Genomic DNA, 19,391 nt, shown 5'->3' on the forward strand with positions numbered 1-19,391 from the left:
TGGTAACGTGATATAACTATCTTCTTATCTTTAGTGTCACCCTGGAGGTTTTACATAGAACCATCTGAGGGCAGCATTGCTGGCGGGACATGGATCAAAATAATATTGGACGGTAAGTTGTTGAGAAAGTCGTATACATCCTTTTAATGGTACACTTCTGTATCAGAATACTGTCTAACCCAAATGTTTGTCCTGAGTCACAGGTTTGAGATTCTCACTCCTCCCAACTTCTTTTTTTAATTTTTTTTTAATTTTTAATTTGTTTGGGTCCTCATTTTCCACCATGGTTTCATATATAACAGGTTTATTGAATCCTTTGCGCTGTCTCAGAATGTAACTGGCAAGGGTTATATGATATTCCTGTTTCGTCACCCTTCAGCAAACAAAGGCATATTCCAAGACCTGCGAATCGAAACCAAATAGACATGGAAAATACTGCCATTATACCTGGGATTCCAACCTTAGTACAGGCACAAGTGGGGGAAGTAAACCACAGCAGCATAATCATTGGACCAGGGGAAAAAAAAAAAGCCCCGGTCGGTTAATTCCATTTAAGCAAATGCCAAAAGGATCTTTCGTTTCAGTTCCCAGATCTTGCCAGGTCAAGCTTAGACACTTGTGGGATCGAAACTCGCCAGTCTAGAAGTGTAGGTGAATGATGGTCATTCCACTTTTTACAGATCTCCCTTCTAGCCAATAAAATGGAGTAAAAGAGAAGGTTCTTCGCCGGACTCCGAACTCCATCAGTCACCCCAAAGATTGCAAGAGGGAGATCGATCAAAATTTGATGACCCAAAGAAGCTGTAAGTCCCAAAAGACTGAAACAGAGAGGCATTCAAAAAACATATGGGTATCAGTGGCAGCTATTAAACCACATCTGGCACAGGCTACTGAGTAACCCTGGATTCATTTTGTCAATCTTTGTGGCGAATAATATGCTCTGTGAAGTGTATACATGTGATTCCTACGCAACCATGCAGGCTTTACAATATCCCACAGGACCTTAAATGATGCAAACCACCGATCTTTTTAGTTACAACAAGCAATAGAAGAACCCCACAACAACTCAGGTAGCTGAAATTCCCCGTCAGACTCCTCTTGTATCAAATTGTACCATGAAGATACCTCTTTTTTGCCAGGTGGATTATCCAGGAGTAGAGTCTCAAGCTGGTTGCCGCCCCCAACTGGAGCTCTACTTCGAGATGAGGCTTATGAGGTATAGGAATGTGCCCAACTAGCAATCTGAATATACCTAAATTAGGATCCTATCCTCCCTTTTAAGACTTCCCATCGCAACAGGCTTCCTTCCACAAATATTTCTCCCCATATCTCCAGCCCACCATCCCGTAAAGGAGCAGCTAGACTATCTTTTAGCCACCCAGGACTCCCAGGAGATCCCCACAGCGGGGCCCTACTAGAGAAGTATCCAAGCTTTATTGAGTTCCTCACCCTAGCCCACATTTTTGCCAACCCCTGTAATACCTTTAATTCGATTTTGTTTTAAACTTTGGGTCTCCAAATTCAAACAGAAAACCTGACTGCGCTACTCCTTCACCTTTAAGCAAGGCTGAGAACATACTTCCGACCCCATGATCTATGGGCATCTTTAGCAACATTCGAGCATGGCAAAGTTGGAACGCCAACGCATAAGTTTGTAAATCAGAAGTTGCTAGGTCTCCCTTCTCCCAGCGGCGCCTGAGCTTCTTCCATGCAATCCTTGGAATATGTTTATCCCAAATAAAAGACTTAGGGGCAGATTTATGTTAACTGGCACATCCCCAGGGATGCACCAGTTAATGTGCGCCACAGTGCGCCACAGCTACGCCACCCATGGTGCGCCGCATTTACAATGCGGCGCACCATGGTGCAAAAACGGCACAGATGCGTGACGCATCTGTGCCGGAAAGGTGGCGCATTGCTGGAGTTGCGTCGCAAGCGCGACGCAGCTCCAGCAAGGCTCAGGGGTGCCCCATCTTCACAATGCTGCGTCAAGACCTACGCCTGCTTCAAGCAGGCGCAGGGTATTGACGCAGCATTGGCCTGAAAGTGACTGAGTGAAATCTCATAGATTTCACTCAGCCACATTCAGGAGGCGTTCCTGCGCAGGAACGCCCCCCCTGCGCAGGAACGCCTCCTTATGGCGCAGGGCTGTACAACGTGACGCATCTCCTAGATGCGTCACGTTGTAAATAGGGCGCATTGTTTGCACCGCCGTTGCGTCAAATAGAGTGACGCAATTGCGGCGCAAAGAGGCGCAAGGGCATCATAAATCTGCCCCATTATATCTCCCTGTAACTTGGATATGGCTGACGAATCAAAAGAAAGAGGAATAGTATTAAATAAAATGACACCTTAGGCAGGATAGTCATCTTAACTAAATTTTCTCGCCCCAACAAATATAAGGGAAGATGTGACCAAGATTGCATGAGTTTACGGCATTCCCTTGCGACCGCAGCGAAGTTGGTTATGGCAATTTTATTAATGTATTTGATGATATTCAGACCCAGATAGCGCAAGCTTATAGAAAGCTGAAACTCCATGCCACAATCTCTATCATTCCAAACCATTACCTCGGTCTTTGAGGCATTGACCTCATATCCAGATATTTCCCCAAACTCTAAAGCCAGTTTAATAGCTGCTGGAAAGGCTGTACGTATGTCTGAAGAAAATATCCAAATATCGTCGGCATATAGAGCCACTTTTCTTTCCCAACCTTCATATACAAATGATTTGATAGACTCCTCTTCCCTTACGAGCTGGGCGAAGGGCTCTATATACAGATCGAATAATAAGGGGGAAAAGGGCCAGCCCTGACGCGTTCCCCTTGTGATAGGAAAGGGGTCAGATAACTTGCCATTCACTAACACCCTAGCTGATGGATTTGAATATAAAAGTCTGACTGCTCGACGGAAGCTATCCCCAATATTAAACTTATCCAAGATCCCCGACAGGTATGCCCAATTCACCCTGTTGAAGGCCTTGGTTGCATCGAGCATCAGAACTGCCAGTGGGAGTGAGTCAGTTGTTGCCATATCTATGGCCCCTATAAAGTCATAGGTCAGTTCATACAGTTGACGGCCTTTTACGAACCCCTTCTGGTCACGATGTAAGATGTCTGGTGCTACTATGCTCAAACTCTTAGCCAGAACCGTGGCAAAGATCTTATAATCCACGTTCAAGATGGAAATGGGCCTGTATGACCCACAGGACTTTGCTGACTTCCCTGGCTTTAAAATTACAGTAATTGAAGCACTATCCCAGGAAACACGAGGAGATAACCCATCCTTAAGAATTTGATTGAATAGCATGGTCAGAAAGGGTATGATGGCTTGTTCCAGGGCCCTATAAACTCTGCTGAGAGGCCGTCTGGACCGGCCGCCTTATCTTTCTTACTGTTAAGGATAGCCGCTCTGACCTCCTCTTCCGTAATAATATTATCCAGGAAGGCCCATTGCTCCGTGGATAGGGAAGGGAGAGACACCTTTTTCAGCCAACTGCCAATATGTTCCTGATCCAAGGTTTTATCTTCCTGATAGATTGTTTGGAAGAAATCTCTAAAGATTCTCCTGATATCACCATCCGATGAATAGGGTACATTATTATAAACTATAGACTAAATTTTATTACGGACCTGGTCGGTTTTAGCTTTCCAGGCCAAAAGTTTCCCCGCTCCCTCACCAAATTGGAAATGGGCTATCTTGCTAACCTCCCATTTCGCCAGCAGTCGGTGATTTAACACCGACCCCAACTGACCTCTTAAAGACACTAGCTTATTACAAAGTACTTGTGTAGAATTCCCGGGTAAAGCTCGATCAATCTCACCTTGGGTTTCCAACATCTCAGCTTCTATAGAAGCTACTTCTTCCCTATATCGCTTCCTCCGGAATGAGACCTTGTTGGTAATAAGGCTTCTTAAAAAGGCCTTAAAAGAGTCCCAAACAATCCCAGAAGCAGCTGAGCCCAGATTGGTCTGTATAAAATACTGGGTTTCCGTAATAAGGAAAGATATGTCATCCGCTGCTGATAAGAGCGAGCGGTCAAACGTCCAGGATCTAGAAACCCTAGGGAACCCCTTAAGTTCCAAGAATACTGCCGAATGATCTGGTAGGTGGGATGGGAGGTAACAAATATTTTTTACAGATTCTACCAATCTATGATTAATTAACATAAAGTCAATTCTAGACTGGTGATGATATTTCTGATTACGATAAGAAACCCCCTGCTTCTTGCCGGCCCTATCCCTCCAAATGCCAATAAGCCCTTACTGCTTCATAGATCTAAGCAAAAAGACCCTAGTCTTAGAAAGAACTAAAGGCCGACTATTAATGGTTTTATCCAACACCGGGTCCAAAACTATATTAAAGTCCCCCGCCAGAATCATAGGTTCCGGGAAAGACAAAAGATGTGAGAATATAGATTTTAGTACAGAGGGATCATGTTCATTAGGCCCGTAATAGCCCAATATCGTAGTTTGTGCTCCGGCAATTAGTACTGTAACGATGACCCATCTGTCACCTGGGTCAACCAATTTCGAGACTAACCTTACTTTGAGAGGTCGTTTGAAAATAATTGTCACGCCTCTGGTGTTAGTGGATTGCGAAGTTGATTTGGAGAAATCAATCCATCTGTTTTTCTTTACTAAAGAGAGTACTTCAGACTCTATTAGATGCGTCTCCTGGAGAATGATGACCTGCGCATCAGAATCCCGTAAGTACTGCATGATCTTATCCGCCCTAGGTCTGGTGCGGAGGCCATTCACGTTCCAGGAGATAATCTTCACACTACTCATAAAGACTCAATTGTACCACCCCCAGACCACTCATAGAGGCTAAATACACAAAACTCTGCCATGATCGTAATGTTGCCTTGCTGCAAATAATGACCCTGAACCAAAAGTAAACCTGTTTCAAGCAGAAAATTAGTTTTTTTTAAGACTTCTCCCCACCCCCCTCCCCTCTCCCCTGTGCCCCAAACTAACCCCCCCCCCACCCCTCCAGCCCTTCACAGGAAACCCTTGCCCTATCTATCCGGAACTAGTCCAGAAGATAGTGCCCCAACCCAATACTCCCACTGTGCTGTCTACAAAAAAAAAGGTGAAAAGTTAGGTCAATTACAGGAAACTAAGTTACTATGCCTATATATAGCGTTCAGGCCCTAGTGTATGAAAGTAGGATTTTTTTCTTCCTTTTCTGTTCCTTTCCCTATAGTCTCATTTTCCCTTTATCTCTTTTTTTCCTTCTTTTTCTTTCCCTTCTCTAAATATGATGATTATTTTATTTTTTTATTTTTTATTTATCTTTCCTTTTTTCCCCTTGTATCCTTATTTAGACCTTTCTCCCTTTTTCATTTCTGCTACCATCCCCACTTCCTATTACAACTGAGAAAAAAAAAATTGGGGAAGAGATGCCAGAGTACCGAAATGCTAATGCTATTGAGGACAGTAAGGACAGTGACCTCAACCAATGGACCCCTTGGCACCCCCCTTAGCCTCCCCCAAGGTGAGTAATAGCTCATCTGCCTCCTGCACAGACCTGATGTTAAACATTTTATTGTTGTGCATTATTCTCAAAGAGGCAGGGAACTTAAGTTGAGCCGATGCGCCTGCACTTCTAAATGCCTCCAGACGCCTACCAAGCTCCCACTGCTTCTCACTAGATAGGTCAGATCTAATTTCAAAGTTCAACCCATTGCCTACCAATGATTTCTGCTTTAAAGCTGCATTAAGAATACTTTCTTTATGTGTGAAAGGGTGGAAATTTACAAGGATTTTACGGGGCTTAGCTCTTTGAGGGTTTTTTCTAAAAGGGTCCCTGCGGATGCGTTGAATATCCTTGGCCAGATCCTCAGGTAGCTCCGCCAGATTTAGTGATTCCCGTAAAAGAGAAATCACATATTGTTAAATGTCAGACCCCTCGCTTCCCTCTGGAACATTGAGAATACGGATGTTACTACGCCTAGCGTTGTTCTCCAGAGACTCCATCCATCCGGCCATTAAAAGATCTTCTCTCTTAAGCTTAATGATATCGCCTTTGGCCTGGTCTAGATGTAACGAAAGGCCAGCAATTGTCTCTTCGAGTGCTGATGTTATAGCATTAAGGCCATCGATCTTATTGACTAAAGATTCGCAGAAATTTCTTATCTCTAATTGATTTGCTTTCGATGCATCAAAACCGTTCTTAATGTCTGCGGACAGAGCTACAAACATAGACTGCAGAGAGGTGGTCATAGGATCAACACTGTCTCCCCGCAAAGGCTCCTCCTGCAAGGCTTCCGCCATTTGTAATTTCTCAACCACCATTCCCTCTGATTCTGTAGGTGCCCCTTTTGACAGCATGGGATGCAAGGACAGCTTTATCAACTGTCCCAGTCTGAGAGGGCGGGCAGCTCTCTGTGGCCACTGCATCTGTCACAACACCAACCTCAGGAGTGGGGGAAGGGGGTACCTCCATAACACTAACCCTACTAGCCCCACTGGAGTCCAGTAATTGACACTCCGAAGAAACGGATTGAGCCAGGGCCTGATCTTCTGAGAGGTGTAATATCTGTGGAATTACTTTAAAATAAGAACGCAGTGATGGGGTGATTTTGGACCCGGCCCTGATGGCTAAGTTATGGCCCTTTACTGCTGTATACTTTTTTTACACCTTTAGCTTTGATTTCCGCACTTAAATATGAAGAGTTCTTTTTTTTATGGCTCTAGAGTCAGGGCTTGTAGATACATTTAACCTCAAGGAGAGAGGCTTAGGAGGTGGCTTAACAGATAAGACTGTTGTTAGGTCCAAGGTGCTCTCACCAAAACTTTCATTAGCACTCTTACCCCCAGTGCCCTTTTTCTTACAGCCACGCTTACCTTTTTTTTGGTATTGATATTAGGGTAGCAGTTGTGGGAGCGATAGCAATCTCAGGACAGACCGCAGCCTCACCGTAGCTTTTACCAGCCAGACCCCCAGGATCCCGCAAAAACACCTTAGGTTCATGTAGCGAATCCATTCCTGCCTCAGCCAGTGCCTCCTCACAGCTAACGCCGGGTCCAGTACTGCTGAAACCGCTGTTTGCCACGCAAGAAGCGTGCAGTAAGCTTCGGAACTGCCACCCTCTCCTGAGCTCCAGGGCGACCCGGGACCAAAGCCGCAAACCCGGGCGGGTTGGGGGCCGTTGAACGGAGATACTTGAAAGTGGCAAGAGACTTACGCCAGCAGCCTGCGGGGATCCAGGAAAAAGGGGAAAAAAGGGACAAGCCTCCAAGCACATAGAAAATTGAAGAAAGACGTCAAAGACGCCAAACGAAACGCCGGTAAGCTCGGGGATCGAAATATTGAAAACAAGCTAAACCGGCAGAAATCGCTCGAATCCTTAATGGGTCCTTAATGGGTCAAAAAATCTTCTCAAAGATCTTGACATATCATACCATGCCTCACGGGACAACACAGCACTCGGTGACAGCCATCAGCGGGAGCTTGGATTTGGAGCACCACAGCAGCGCAGCTTGCTGCCGCCATGTTTCCTCCCAACTTCTTTATGAATTTTTTTTTGTCACTTGTCCACTCCATTTAATGCGAGCTAACAACAAGCTTTCAAATTGTGAACATCTGTGTCCAGCATAAGTAAAACCTAGATTCTAATAAACAAATCTGTTTATTAGGCGGCTGCTGACTTGCTTTTGGGATGCCTGTAGAGGAAAGGTTGAGCTGTAGGAATGCTGCAACGTCATAAGGGCAGCTATGAATAGAAATATAGGGGCACAAGCCCCTTGCGCCTCCTTGTGCCTCAATTGGGTCACTTTTTTTGATGCAACGGCGGCACAAACAATGTGGCCAATTTACGACGTGATGCATCTAGGGAGATGCATCACGTTGTAAAGCTCTGCCTCACTTTATACCTGCACCTTTATACCTGCAGGGTGGGTGTTTCCATGCATCACTCTACGCCTTCACTGCTCAAACCAGGTGCAAGGAATGATGTAGGCTTTTTGTATGGGAATCACCTATCTGTTGGGGCACATTACTGGAGTTACATCACTTTCATGAGCAAGAAAAACAAATAACAAAGTCCTGAGCCATATTCACAGAATAATGTAATCAGTCCAAGTCAAATTCTTCTTAGTCCGTTTTCATGATGGTTTATTCAGTTTTCATATATATCCAAATACAGTATGCTTCACTCTTTCAACGTCAGAGGTAGCCGCAAACTGAGCCAAAACATGTTTTGTCTACAGGTATATAACCTCAGACTTTATCAGGGCTACAACAGAAAAATACAAAAAATACTAATAGATATAAATACCATAGACAACACCATCACCAACTAAGTGCATGAACAAAAAGAGAGAAAGCACCACGTGAGAAATCCATAGCAAATTCCAATGTACTGGAAGCCAAACAAGTTAGACTGCTAAAGAGATGAAGAAAAGAAATCTCACCATTATAAAGTACCCTAAGGTGTAATCCAATTGTGAACAGTTGTATGTAGCAAAAATAAGGAGAAAAGGGTGTGATGAAAAAGGGGGAGTAAAGAAACGTTGTAGGTGAGTCCACTGTACACTCAAGACTGGGGCTTTTCTCTTATTTGATGGTTGCACTGAGGCATTAAATATTTGCTTTTATAGTGGTGAGTCTCTTATTTGATTATTTGTATGTCCCTATTTCTTTGTGGTGAGCTCTCTACTAGTTCTTTTGGTTTTTTTATATATATTTTCTATATTTTTATTCTTTCCGCTTCTCTGAGTTTTTAGATATGCAAGATTATTCCTTTTTCACCTAGGACATTTCTTTACTCCCCCTTTTTCATTGCTCCCTTTCCTCCTTGTTTTCGTTACATACAACTGTTCATGATTGGATTACACCGGATGTATGACACTACAACGCATGCTTTTACCACGCATGCCTTTACAACACGGTTTTAACATCGCAAACCTTTACAACGCATAGCGCTTAGAGGTGCTGGATAGTGAAAAGTTTAATTTACTATTCCAACACCAGTCCCCGTGGACACTAGGGAAGGTGTTGGATAGTAAATTAAACTTATTCCCTATCCTAGAGCGCCCCCCAGCGCAATGCGTTGTAATGGTTTGCGTTGTAAATACCGCGTTGTAAAGGCACTGCGTGGTAAAAGTTTCGTTGTAAAGGTTGTTCACTGATTAAACCTTAGGGTGCTTTATAAAGTTGAGATGTATTTTCTTCATCTCTTTAGCAGTCATCTTGCTTGGCTTCCAGTACTTTGGAATTTGCGATGGATTTCTCATGTGGTCCTTTCACTTTCTGTGTTTATGCACTTAGTTGGTGATGGTGCTGTCTATTGTATTTATATCTATTAGTAATTCATTTTTTTGTCTGTTGTAGCCCTGATGAAGTCTGAGGTTATATACCTGTAGATGAAACACGTGTTGGCTCAGTTTGTGGCTACCTCTGATGTTGAAGGAGTGAAGCATACGGTATTTGGATATACATGACAACTGAATAAACCACCATGAAAACGGACTAAGAAGAAATTGACTTGGATTGATTACATTATTCTGTGAATGTGGGTCAGGACTTTTTTTAATTTTCTTTCTTGATAGTTGAGTCTGCACTCTGTTAACAACAAGGGGCAGTCGTTGCTCAAACTCCTTGAAGCACTATCACAGACAAAACTAATATTATTGTTCCCTAATACATAGTATCATCGCCGTGCGCAACCTACATGCCCCTACTGCCCTCTAATTGCATTTGGACTTTCATGAGCAACTCTAGCGATGCGTCACTTTTGTGCCAATAGGTGTGTCAGTATTTTTGACGCATCAGTTAATCCTTGCACCATGGAGCACTGTATTGTAAATACAGCGCATCCATGGTGGCGCAAGGACATTTGGCACTGGCGCAAGGAAACTGACACATCTATGCAGATGGGTCAGGTCCTTGTAAATCTGCCCTTTAATGTCCAATGTATTTTAGTAAAAAATAATGATTAGCTAACTACTTCAAAACATTGTGGAATATTGAAATAATAAAAGTAGAGTAAAATAAATATAAGATTTTAACTATTGGTTTAAATATTAGGCAGGTCTAAAACAATGTAATGTATAGGCATTTATATAGCGCACTACTTACCCGTAGGGTCCCAAGGCGCTTCGACCGCTGCGAAACCCTTCCTGGCTTCCCTGAGAGATGGTCCCTTAATGGGTATCTCCAGGGTGAGACCAGGCATCCCCGGCGGTCTGGTGGGGCCATTAGTGAAGATGAGGCAAGCTAATGCCCAGAGTTGCCGAGTGTGATCGCTGATCAGAGTGGGCACCGAGGCGAGAGAATTATGGAGTCCGCTGACCCTGGTCCAGAAACCTGCCGCGCCGGGAATCGAACCCTGGTCCCGGGCCGTCCTCTGCTCTCGGGTCTGCCGCCTCTAACCAGTGAGCCACACTACTTCACTACAATGGCAGTAGTTTCTTTGAAACACAAATTCTCGGCCGGTTTCAAACCAGAGAGCTAGTATGATGTGTTTTCAAAGTGTTGCTTATATGGCATCAGTGCTCAAATATTATTCTGTTCGGGACATAAGCAGCACACCAGCAGGACAGTTTTAGGCACTGATATTCGTGGGGATGTCGCACACATTCTAATACGTTATACAAAAAAATGGTGGCAGTGGTTTCAGAGAAAGCAATCAGCACCTCTGTCAAGTTTGCAAACTTAAACACTCAATATGTCTTATGGCATGCTCAATGCAAACACTGTGCCACCCACAGTATTACTCACTACACGAACAGAAGATCCTCCAGGCACATAAATCATGAAAGTTCAAACCTTTTGAATCTAAGTGGAGAGCCACGCTGATTTAGATTGCTACTGAAGATCGTTGTCTTCCTTGAGGCATGGCACTTTAGCCTTTACTCATTTATCATAACGAGTTTTCCCTGGCTCACTTGCTTCCATTAGTGACTTTTTGGGCATACTGTGGCCTAAGGACTATGACTGGAATGGACTAGCATTTTGAATCATTATACAGGATATGATAAGGGTGTTTCCGTTGATAGCATCTACTTTTGGATATTGTGTTGAGCCTTGAGAAAGTTGTTTAACGACAAACACGTGTCGGCATTTTCTTTGCTTCATCTACGTGTCAACAATTTGGAAAATGATCCTCCTATGATCAAGATTGTGTTATATTTATTGCTCATCTTTTGGAATAAAATGTATTACTGACTAATGGTAGTCAGTTGGGACTATTGATTGTGCTGTGGTCTGTTGTTTGAACTTACATTCTAATATGTTTGCGGAAACAGTAGCCTATAGTAATGCAATCTATCTTTCCAAATGAGTTCTACACACTGACTTAAGTGGTTCTTTAGTGTCCAAGTGAAGTTAGCACTGTCTGTGGGATGGGACCATGTGCAGGCTCTTGGATAATTCAGACTGCTCTCACGATGAGAAGGCCTTGACTAGATCTCAGGTCCATTAGGCGCCATAAAGGTCTCACTGCTGCTTTACACCAACAGACCTTTGGGTGACAAGCTCAGGTGAGTGTCTCAACTTTCAGGAGAATTTAGATGTTTGGGGGGCGCTAGAGGGCGCACTGCGGAATGGCCGCACTGTCGTGAGGCTCCCGCTGCCCGGAGCTATTATCCGCCTAGGTATCCTGATTACCATCGCTGCGCCCTGAACTGACCCCACGGATCGGTTGGGATATCGGCTGTCCACCCACGGTCTAACTCCTGAGCCGTTCGAAGGTTGCTGGCCGAAGTTATGTGGATCCCAAGTTTCTCCGACTCGCGCTCTGGAGGTCTGATGCCCTCTTGCCCGGCATCACTGTTCATGCCAGTCCGGGGCTCTGCACGTAGGGTGTAGGCCTAGCTCCGCCCTTCTCCGCCAGGCCTGTTCGCTGGTCGGGCGAGACGCTTGGCTCTTCCTTGCTGTCGGACTTATCTATCGGCTATCCCATCTGCCTGCCCAGATACCATTGCTTACGGAGTCGCAACGGATCTTCTACTTTGATTCTGAGAGTTTGCCCCCTTGGGCTGGAGGTGAAGACGGCCATTTCTCGTCGTTGGGAGTGGCGGGGCGTGCTGGCCTGCTCGTGCCCCCACGATTCGAGCTGCTTTCTACTTGTCCGACCTCTATCCTGACTCCTATTTGCCTCGATCCCCCACTGCACCACCGATATGGGGAAGCCGGACACTAAACAGTCCAAATTGTCCTTTGACTCTGGAGGGGCTAGGCGTGGGACGCGTTTGCTCCAGGAAGCTGGGACTTCGCGGTCCCCCCCCCGACTGTCGCTGAGAGTGTCCCGCACCCACCAACACCGCACTTTGCCCAAATGATGCAGGAGATGAGGCAGGGGTTCGCCACTATAGTGGACAAAGTGGACAAGATATCGTTGCGCATGGATGCGGTCGTTCAGAAATTGGACGTGCATGAGGAGCGCTTGACGGCGGCGGAACAGCGCATTTCGGACCATGATGACACGGCGGCCACCCATACCACCCAACTGGCGAGAATGGACAATATCTTGCGTGTCATTGCCGCTAAGAACGAAGAGTTGGAAGCGAGGAGTAGGCGCAACAACGTGCGCATTGTAGGTGTCCCGGAGTCCACGAATGTGGGCAAAATGGAGACTTATGTGGAGAGGCTACTGGTGGGCGCCATTGGGACGGAAGTTTTCTCGTCCCAGTTCATTGTTGAGAGAGCGCATCGGACTTTGGGACCGGCCCGGCCTCTGGGGCTGCACCGCGTCCCATCATAGCGCGCCTTTTGAATTATCGTGATCGAGACGCTGCTCTTAAGGCTGCCCGCACTAACAGGGCTCTCTCCTTCGAAGGGGTGTCTTTCACCATGTACCCCGACTTCACGCCGATGGTGCAGGACCAGCGTCGGAAGTTCTTGGGGGTGAAGAGGAAGCTTCGAGACCTCCAAGTGGACTACGCCTTGCTTTATCCGGCTAAACTTAGAGTGACGCATCAGGCTAAACAACATTTCTTCACCAACCCACAGCATGCTGAGGACTTTGCGAAGCGCCTCCAGCGCGAGCGAGCTGCTGCGGATCGGGGTGACGATCGAGATCCGGAGGGTGAACATTCGGCGGCTGAGGAGGAGGTCGCCTGATTCTGGTGACTTTGGACCTTGTCTATCTTCTTCCCATTTTTTGGAGTACTGTGGACGTGTATCTTTTGTAATGAGTCCTGCTGTCTTCCTTCTCCGTATTTGCGGCCTAGCTATCGTCCGTTGTTGTTTTTTGCTGATGCGTGGGTCATGTCTGTGTTGTGTTGAATGAGTGTGTTTTGCTACTCATTTTTGAGGGGTCGGTATGGCACCGCAGGATGGTGTTCTTTGGTGTTGCGCTCTGGGCACCCACCCCCCTGCGCTGTGCCTGGGGCCGCCTGATACTTGTTGGCGCGGACACTGGCGTGGCGTGAGGGAGTGGCGTCGTGCACCTCTGGAAGGTTCCCCGGAGGGTGTGCCCCATGTTTACCTTTGGTTTGGATTCTAGTCCTCTGTTGGTTGACTGGATGTGTGTTGGGGAACGGGGGGGGGGAGGGGTATGCGTGGCCTGATAGTTGGGGTGGTGTCAGGTGGGTGGATGGGGTGGGAATGAAGCTGTCCATGTCTGTTTGCCCGGGACTTCTGGTTCGCTATGGGAGCTGCTGCTGTTGTTTGAGTGCACGGAAATGTTGTGGCGCCCGCTTTCCAGGCTGTTCCACTTTTCTATCTGGCGGGACTGGTCCTGGGGACCGTGTTCCCGTCCATTTTGGGCCCGAGTGCGGCGGCCGCCATTTTAGGCTGCCACGTGATGGGGCGCACTCTGCAAGCGTAGCATGTGTGCGAGTTGTGGGCCGTGTGGGATGGCTTGGCGGTGTGCTGCGCGCAGTCTGTCCTGAGTGCTTGCTGCATGGATGGGTTGGTTGGGGGGGAGTTGTTGTGTTATTGTTTGGATGTTTCGGAGATGACTGGGAAATGTGTGGAGTGCATGTGGGGGCCTGTCCGTGCCCTGGGGCGTGGACTTATTGCTGGCTGTTGCTGGTAGTTGGATGCCTTATATTTGTCGATTGGGTCCCGTGGGGCCCTGAATCTGTGTGATGTCGACTGCTGTTGTAGACCAGATCTCGATTTTGTCCTGGAATGTACGGGGCCTTAATGATGCCAGGAAGTGTCGTAGTGTGATCCAGTACTTGGACAGGCATGCTATTCATGTTTTCTCCAGGAGACGCATCTGCGCCCCGCTCCCTCCCCCACTTTTGGTGGGAGGTGGGCTGCGGCCAGGGGGTTTGCTTCCTATTCTTCTTATGCTCGTGGGGTTGTCATCCTTGTAAAAAGATCGCTCGCATTTCAGGAACTTGGATCTGTGGGGGACCCTGAGGGGCGCTATGTGCTGCTGTGGGGTCGGCTTGGGCAGAACACTGTACTGTTTGTTAATTGCTATGCTCCTAATGTTGATACGCCAAACTTTTTTGTCACTCTATGGGGTCATGTCCTTGCTGTGGATGCTACTCACATTGTGTGGGGGGTGACTTTAATTTTGCACTTCAGGCCCAGTTGGATAGATCAGAGGGTAGCCCTCAGTACAATGTACAAGCTAGAGAAGTGTTGCGGGGGATAGTGGAGGAGGCTGGGATGGTTGACAGCTGGAGGTACACCCACCCTGCCACCAAGGAGGGCACTCATTACACCACACATGCTCGCTCATGGGCGAGACTGGACTATGTGTTCCTCTCTAGAGGGTTGATGGCTGGCCTAAGGGAGGCTACGCATCTGGCTCGGACGTATTCTGATCACTGTCCGGTGAAGGTTGTTTTATCCGTCCCCGGGCTGCATAGGCCGCGCCCACCTTGGCGTTTGTTTCCGACTGCTTTACTTGACCCGGTGTTCAAGGAGGAACTCGGTGTGGAGGTGGAGGCGTTCTTCCCTAGGAACAAGGGCTCTGTGGACAGCATTGAGGTCATTTGGGAGGCATTCAAGGTTACGATCCGGGGTGTCACTATTTCTAAAAGTTGTGGAGTACTCCGTCTGATTGTTCGGACCCTCGAGAGATTGGAGGCTGATTTGCGAGACTTGGAGCGCAGGATGCAGGTTGATTCGGACCCCGCTCTTCTGTCACAGTTCCGCACTAAGCTCTCCGAGTATGAGGAGGAGGCTGCTCGAGAGGCTAAGCATAGGGGGAAGTACTGGACGTCGAGGCGATACTGCGAGGGGGAACGGCCCGGTAAGGTCCTTGCTGCCCTTACTAGGCATCCAAGGCATGGGTCGGACGTGTTGGAATTGGTGACTCCGGATGGCACTCGCTGTCGAGACACTTCGGAGATTCAGCGCACTTTTATTGATCACTATGCACACCTTTACACGACACAGCAGACGGGAGAGACTCGATACGGCGGCTTCCTCGATGAGTTGGCGCTCTGTTGGTTATCGGATGGTCATCGGGAGTTCTTAGGCAGGCCCCTAGAGGTGGAGGAGGTCAGGAATGCCATCATGTCTCTTTCTAATGGGAAGGCCGCCGGGCTGGATGGCCTTCCTGCGGAATTTTACAAGTGTTATGTGGACACCATGGCCCCTGTGCTCCGTGAGGTGTTTGAGGAGTCTCTGGAGGAGGGACGTCTACCGGGCTCCATGCGGGAGGTCGCCATAACGTCGCTGCTCAAGCCAGGCAAGGATCCGCTGGATGTGGGCTCCTACAGGCCCCTCTCATTGCTCAACTGCGATGTTAAAATTCTCGCGAAGGTCTTGGCGGTGAGACTAGCCGAACTCATGCCCGTTCTCGTGTTGCCTGATCAGTCGGGCTTTGTGCCCGGCCGTGCTACCTCTCACAACCTCCGCACTTTGTTTTCGTTTGTGTCGACCATTGATCCCACTGTCCCGGTTGCCGCTATTTTTCTTGATGCCACTAAGGCGTTTGACTCTGTTGAGTGGGGCTACCTTATTGATGTTCTTTGTCGGATGGGCTTCCCCAGGATTTTCATCTCTTGGGTTAAGCTTTTATATACTGATCCGATGGCGAGGGTAGTAGTGAATGGGGTGCTATCCCCCTCGTTCCCTCTCACGAGAGGGACCCGACAGGGTTGCCCCCTCTCACCCCTCTTGTTTGCTATCGCCATTGAGCCGCTAGCCTGTAGGATTCGTCAGTTTCATCAGCAGAGCGCCTTTAATTGTCTTCAGCGACAGGTAGGCATTTCTTTATACGCCGATGATGTCACACTCTATGTCAAGGACCCTGAGAACAACCTTAATTCGCTCCTGCGGAAGCTGGTCGCTTTTGGAGGTGTCTCCGGGGTTCATATCAACTGGCGGAAATCTCAATTTTTCCCCCTCACTGCTGCGGTGGCCAGGTTTCCCCTTGACTACCCTCTGGAATGGTGTGACTCGGAGTTGCGATATCTCGGTATTGTCATATCCTTGAACAAGGAAGACGCGGTTCGGCTTAACTATGGTGTGGCCATTACTAAACTGGCGGATGATGTCACCAGGTGGATGTCTTTGCCTCTCTCCATGGCCGGTAGGGCGTCTCTTATCAAGATGGTCGTTCTGCCCCGCTTTCTTTATCTCTTTCAAAACCTCCCATATCATCCTGGTGCTTATTTCTTTCGTAGACTCCGCTCCGAGCTCCTGCGGCTGTTCTGGGGGGGCAAGCAGCCACGGGTAGCCTGGGCCACCCTTACGTTGCCCTATGCTGATGGCGGATTCGACGTCCCTGATTTTGAACTTTATTATCTCAGCGCTCAGGCGCATTATGCTTATCACTGGATGCGCCCCACGCCGTTCATACCCCAGATTGCTGCTGAGCATTGGGTCGCCCACCCGCTCCCACTTGAGGGGATGGTTTTGGGCAAGGTGTCCGATGTGGAAACGCCTCGCACGACGGTGACGTGCACGGTGGATGCTTGGAAGCGGGTGGCTCACTTGCTAGGTGTTTCCTTTCTCTACTCGCCGGCCTTGCCTCTGGCTTATCATCCGGATTTGTCGCTGTTGTTGGAAACGGGGTTTCAGCGAATGTGCAAGCGGCTGGGTGTCCTCACGTGGGGCGACTTGTTTCATGGAGGTGCCTTCCGTACGCAGGCTCACTTCTTCGGTGCGGCTGCTTGCTCCCCTCTAGACCTGTTCTACTTTGTCCGCCTGCGGCAGGGCATGCGTGCTCTGCTACCGGACTACCCTTCGGAGCCTGGGGTTACCCTTCCCCTCCACGTGCTGTTGGTTTCAGATGGGCGACACCTGGTGTCGAAATTATACGGGGCTATTCGCCGACAGCGATCGGTCCCGGCCAATCGGGTGCGCGAGCAGTGGGTTGCCGAATTGGGTGCTCCTATTACAGACGAGCAGTGGACATACTGTTACGGGCTCACGGCCAATGTTTCTTCTAGTTGTCGCCTTAAAATCATCCATTATAAGTTTGTTCAGAGGTACTATTATACCCCGGCGAGGAAACTACGGTTCCATTTGGCGGAGGATGACAGGTGTGCTAGGTGTCGGGCGGAAGGCGCTGACTTTTTGCATTTGGCTTGGAGCTGTGCGGGGGTATTGGAGTACTGGACTCAGGTTCATGACGCTCTGCAGGTTATGGCGGAGGATGGGGTGGCGTTTGACCCCTTGGTGATGTTACTTGGCTTCTCTAAGGGCGTACCTGCCTCTCACCGTAGATTTGTTGACGTGGCCCTGCTGCTGGCTAGGCGTAGGGTGGCTTGTTGCTGGGGTCGTGGTAGGGTGCCGCGCTTTCAGGACTGGGTGACTGACCTCATATACTGTCAGGATCAATACAATATCTATTCTGACTTGATGCCTGTTCGATGCAGACCAAAGGACTTTTGGAGTCCGCTCCAGGTGTACCTCCTGGCCAGGGCTGCGCGGGACTCTGATTCTGAACCTGGGGACCGCGAAGGGATAGGTTGATAACAACATGATAGGCTGGGATTTTACACAACGCCTGCTTTTCTTCCGATATTGGGGGAGGGGCTGCCTGTCTCCTCTTCCTGCGAGATATTGGGGGGTTGTAGTCTCCCTTACGACTGGTGTATTACTGGTAATTCAGACTGTATCCCTGTGCGGCACCTTTATTTCCTATGTTCCTCATATTTGAGTCACCTCTGTCTCATGTACTCTCCGCTAATGTAATGTGTTCATACTGCATTGTCTTATTGGCTCGCCTGCCCATGCTGGATCATAGTATTATAACCTCTACTGTACATTTCGCTATTGCTCCTTGTATTGCCTGGTGCCATGCCCTGTACTTCCTTGTATCTCCTGGTATTTTTTTTATTTTGTTTTTCCTTGGCTCTGACGTACCACTGTAATGGCCATATGTGACTGTCTGTTTTGTATGTACACTCCCCTTGAACCTGTTTGTCTCCAAATGAAGGTTTAAAAAAAAAGAATTTAGATGTTTTCAGTGAATGCTTTTCTGTCTCACAGCCACCAAGTCATTGTGGTATCTTCAAGCACAACAAGCATGGCATTGCATCAGGCAGAGCTCAGCCTCTTGTCTCAGTGAGAAGAGTGGTGTTCTAACTCTGGCAACAAACTGAAAGCTAGTTTTCAGTCCACCTGGATCTATTAACGATGCAATGAACATTGGAGCATATTATCAAGGGTGGCGATATGGAATTTTCGCTGCTTTAGCGGCCATTTTCGTCCGCTAAGCGGCGATAATTCTATTGCCCTATTAGCAAGTTGTAGCTAACAGCAGTTGGCGACAGCTTTTAGGTGATAGCGAGCGGTATGGGGCCCGCTTTGCATGTTAGCGATATTTATCTCTAATGACATGCAAAGTGGGCATACCAAAACTGTTAGCGACTGAAAACAGTCGCTAACATCGCTATCGCCTATTAGCAAGGCAGGCGTAGCGATGGAAATATTCGCGCTAAGTGCAAATATCTCCAAATACTAACACCTGCCCAGACCAGTTGTTAGCCATGTTATCCAATGGGAGGTGGATAACATGGCTAAGAGCATTTTGTCGCTAATGCATGAATATCACTGTATTCTCAGTGATATTCACGCATTTCGCCGCTATCGCCGGAAAATTTATCGCTTTGGAGATAAACGTTGCTAATAGCATGTTATATCAGCGATAAATTCCTGCGATGCTCAGTGATAAAAAAATTGTCGCTAAGCCTATTTAGTGATAAATATCGCTACTTGTTAGTAATATGCCCCATTGTTCTCTGCAAGAACTTTATGACCTAGATGTTTTAAGCATTTACACGGTCACAAACATTCCGATTTTGTGTTTGTGACTGTAGAAAATGTTTTGTCAGATGTCTGATTCTTAAAATGGCATTGTGAATGGACTATGATTCAGCATCAGGAAGGGGCATGCTATGGTGTAATTTCTAGTACCAAGTCGGCATGATAAGTAGCAATGTTTTGTAACAGAAATCCAGGCGCGAAAGATTGAAAAGTTACTGAACCCTCAAAGGAGGTGGTAACCCATTTGCAAACAGG

The 19,391-nt window shown here is 47.6% G+C and overlaps 1 protein-coding gene across 1 annotated transcript in view; it reads left to right on the forward strand.

Moving 5' to 3' along the window:
• Nucleotides 1-19,391, forward strand: part of PKHD1 (PKHD1 ciliary IPT domain containing fibrocystin/polyductin) — a 2,083,594-nt gene that overhangs the window by 103,908 nt on the left and 1,960,295 nt on the right. The window contains exon 3 of the mRNA XM_086926200.1: nucleotides 35-112. Within this exon, the coding sequence (XP_086782326.1) occupies nucleotides 35-112 (78 nt within the window). The remainder of the gene's footprint in view (nucleotides 1-34; nucleotides 113-19,391) is intronic.

Source organism: Lissotriton vulgaris, chromosome 6 (genome assembly GCF_964263255.1).
Source record: "Lissotriton vulgaris chromosome 6, aLisVul1.2, whole genome shotgun sequence".
In the NCBI taxonomy this organism is placed as follows: Eukaryota; Metazoa; Chordata; class Amphibia; order Caudata; family Salamandridae; genus Lissotriton; species Lissotriton vulgaris.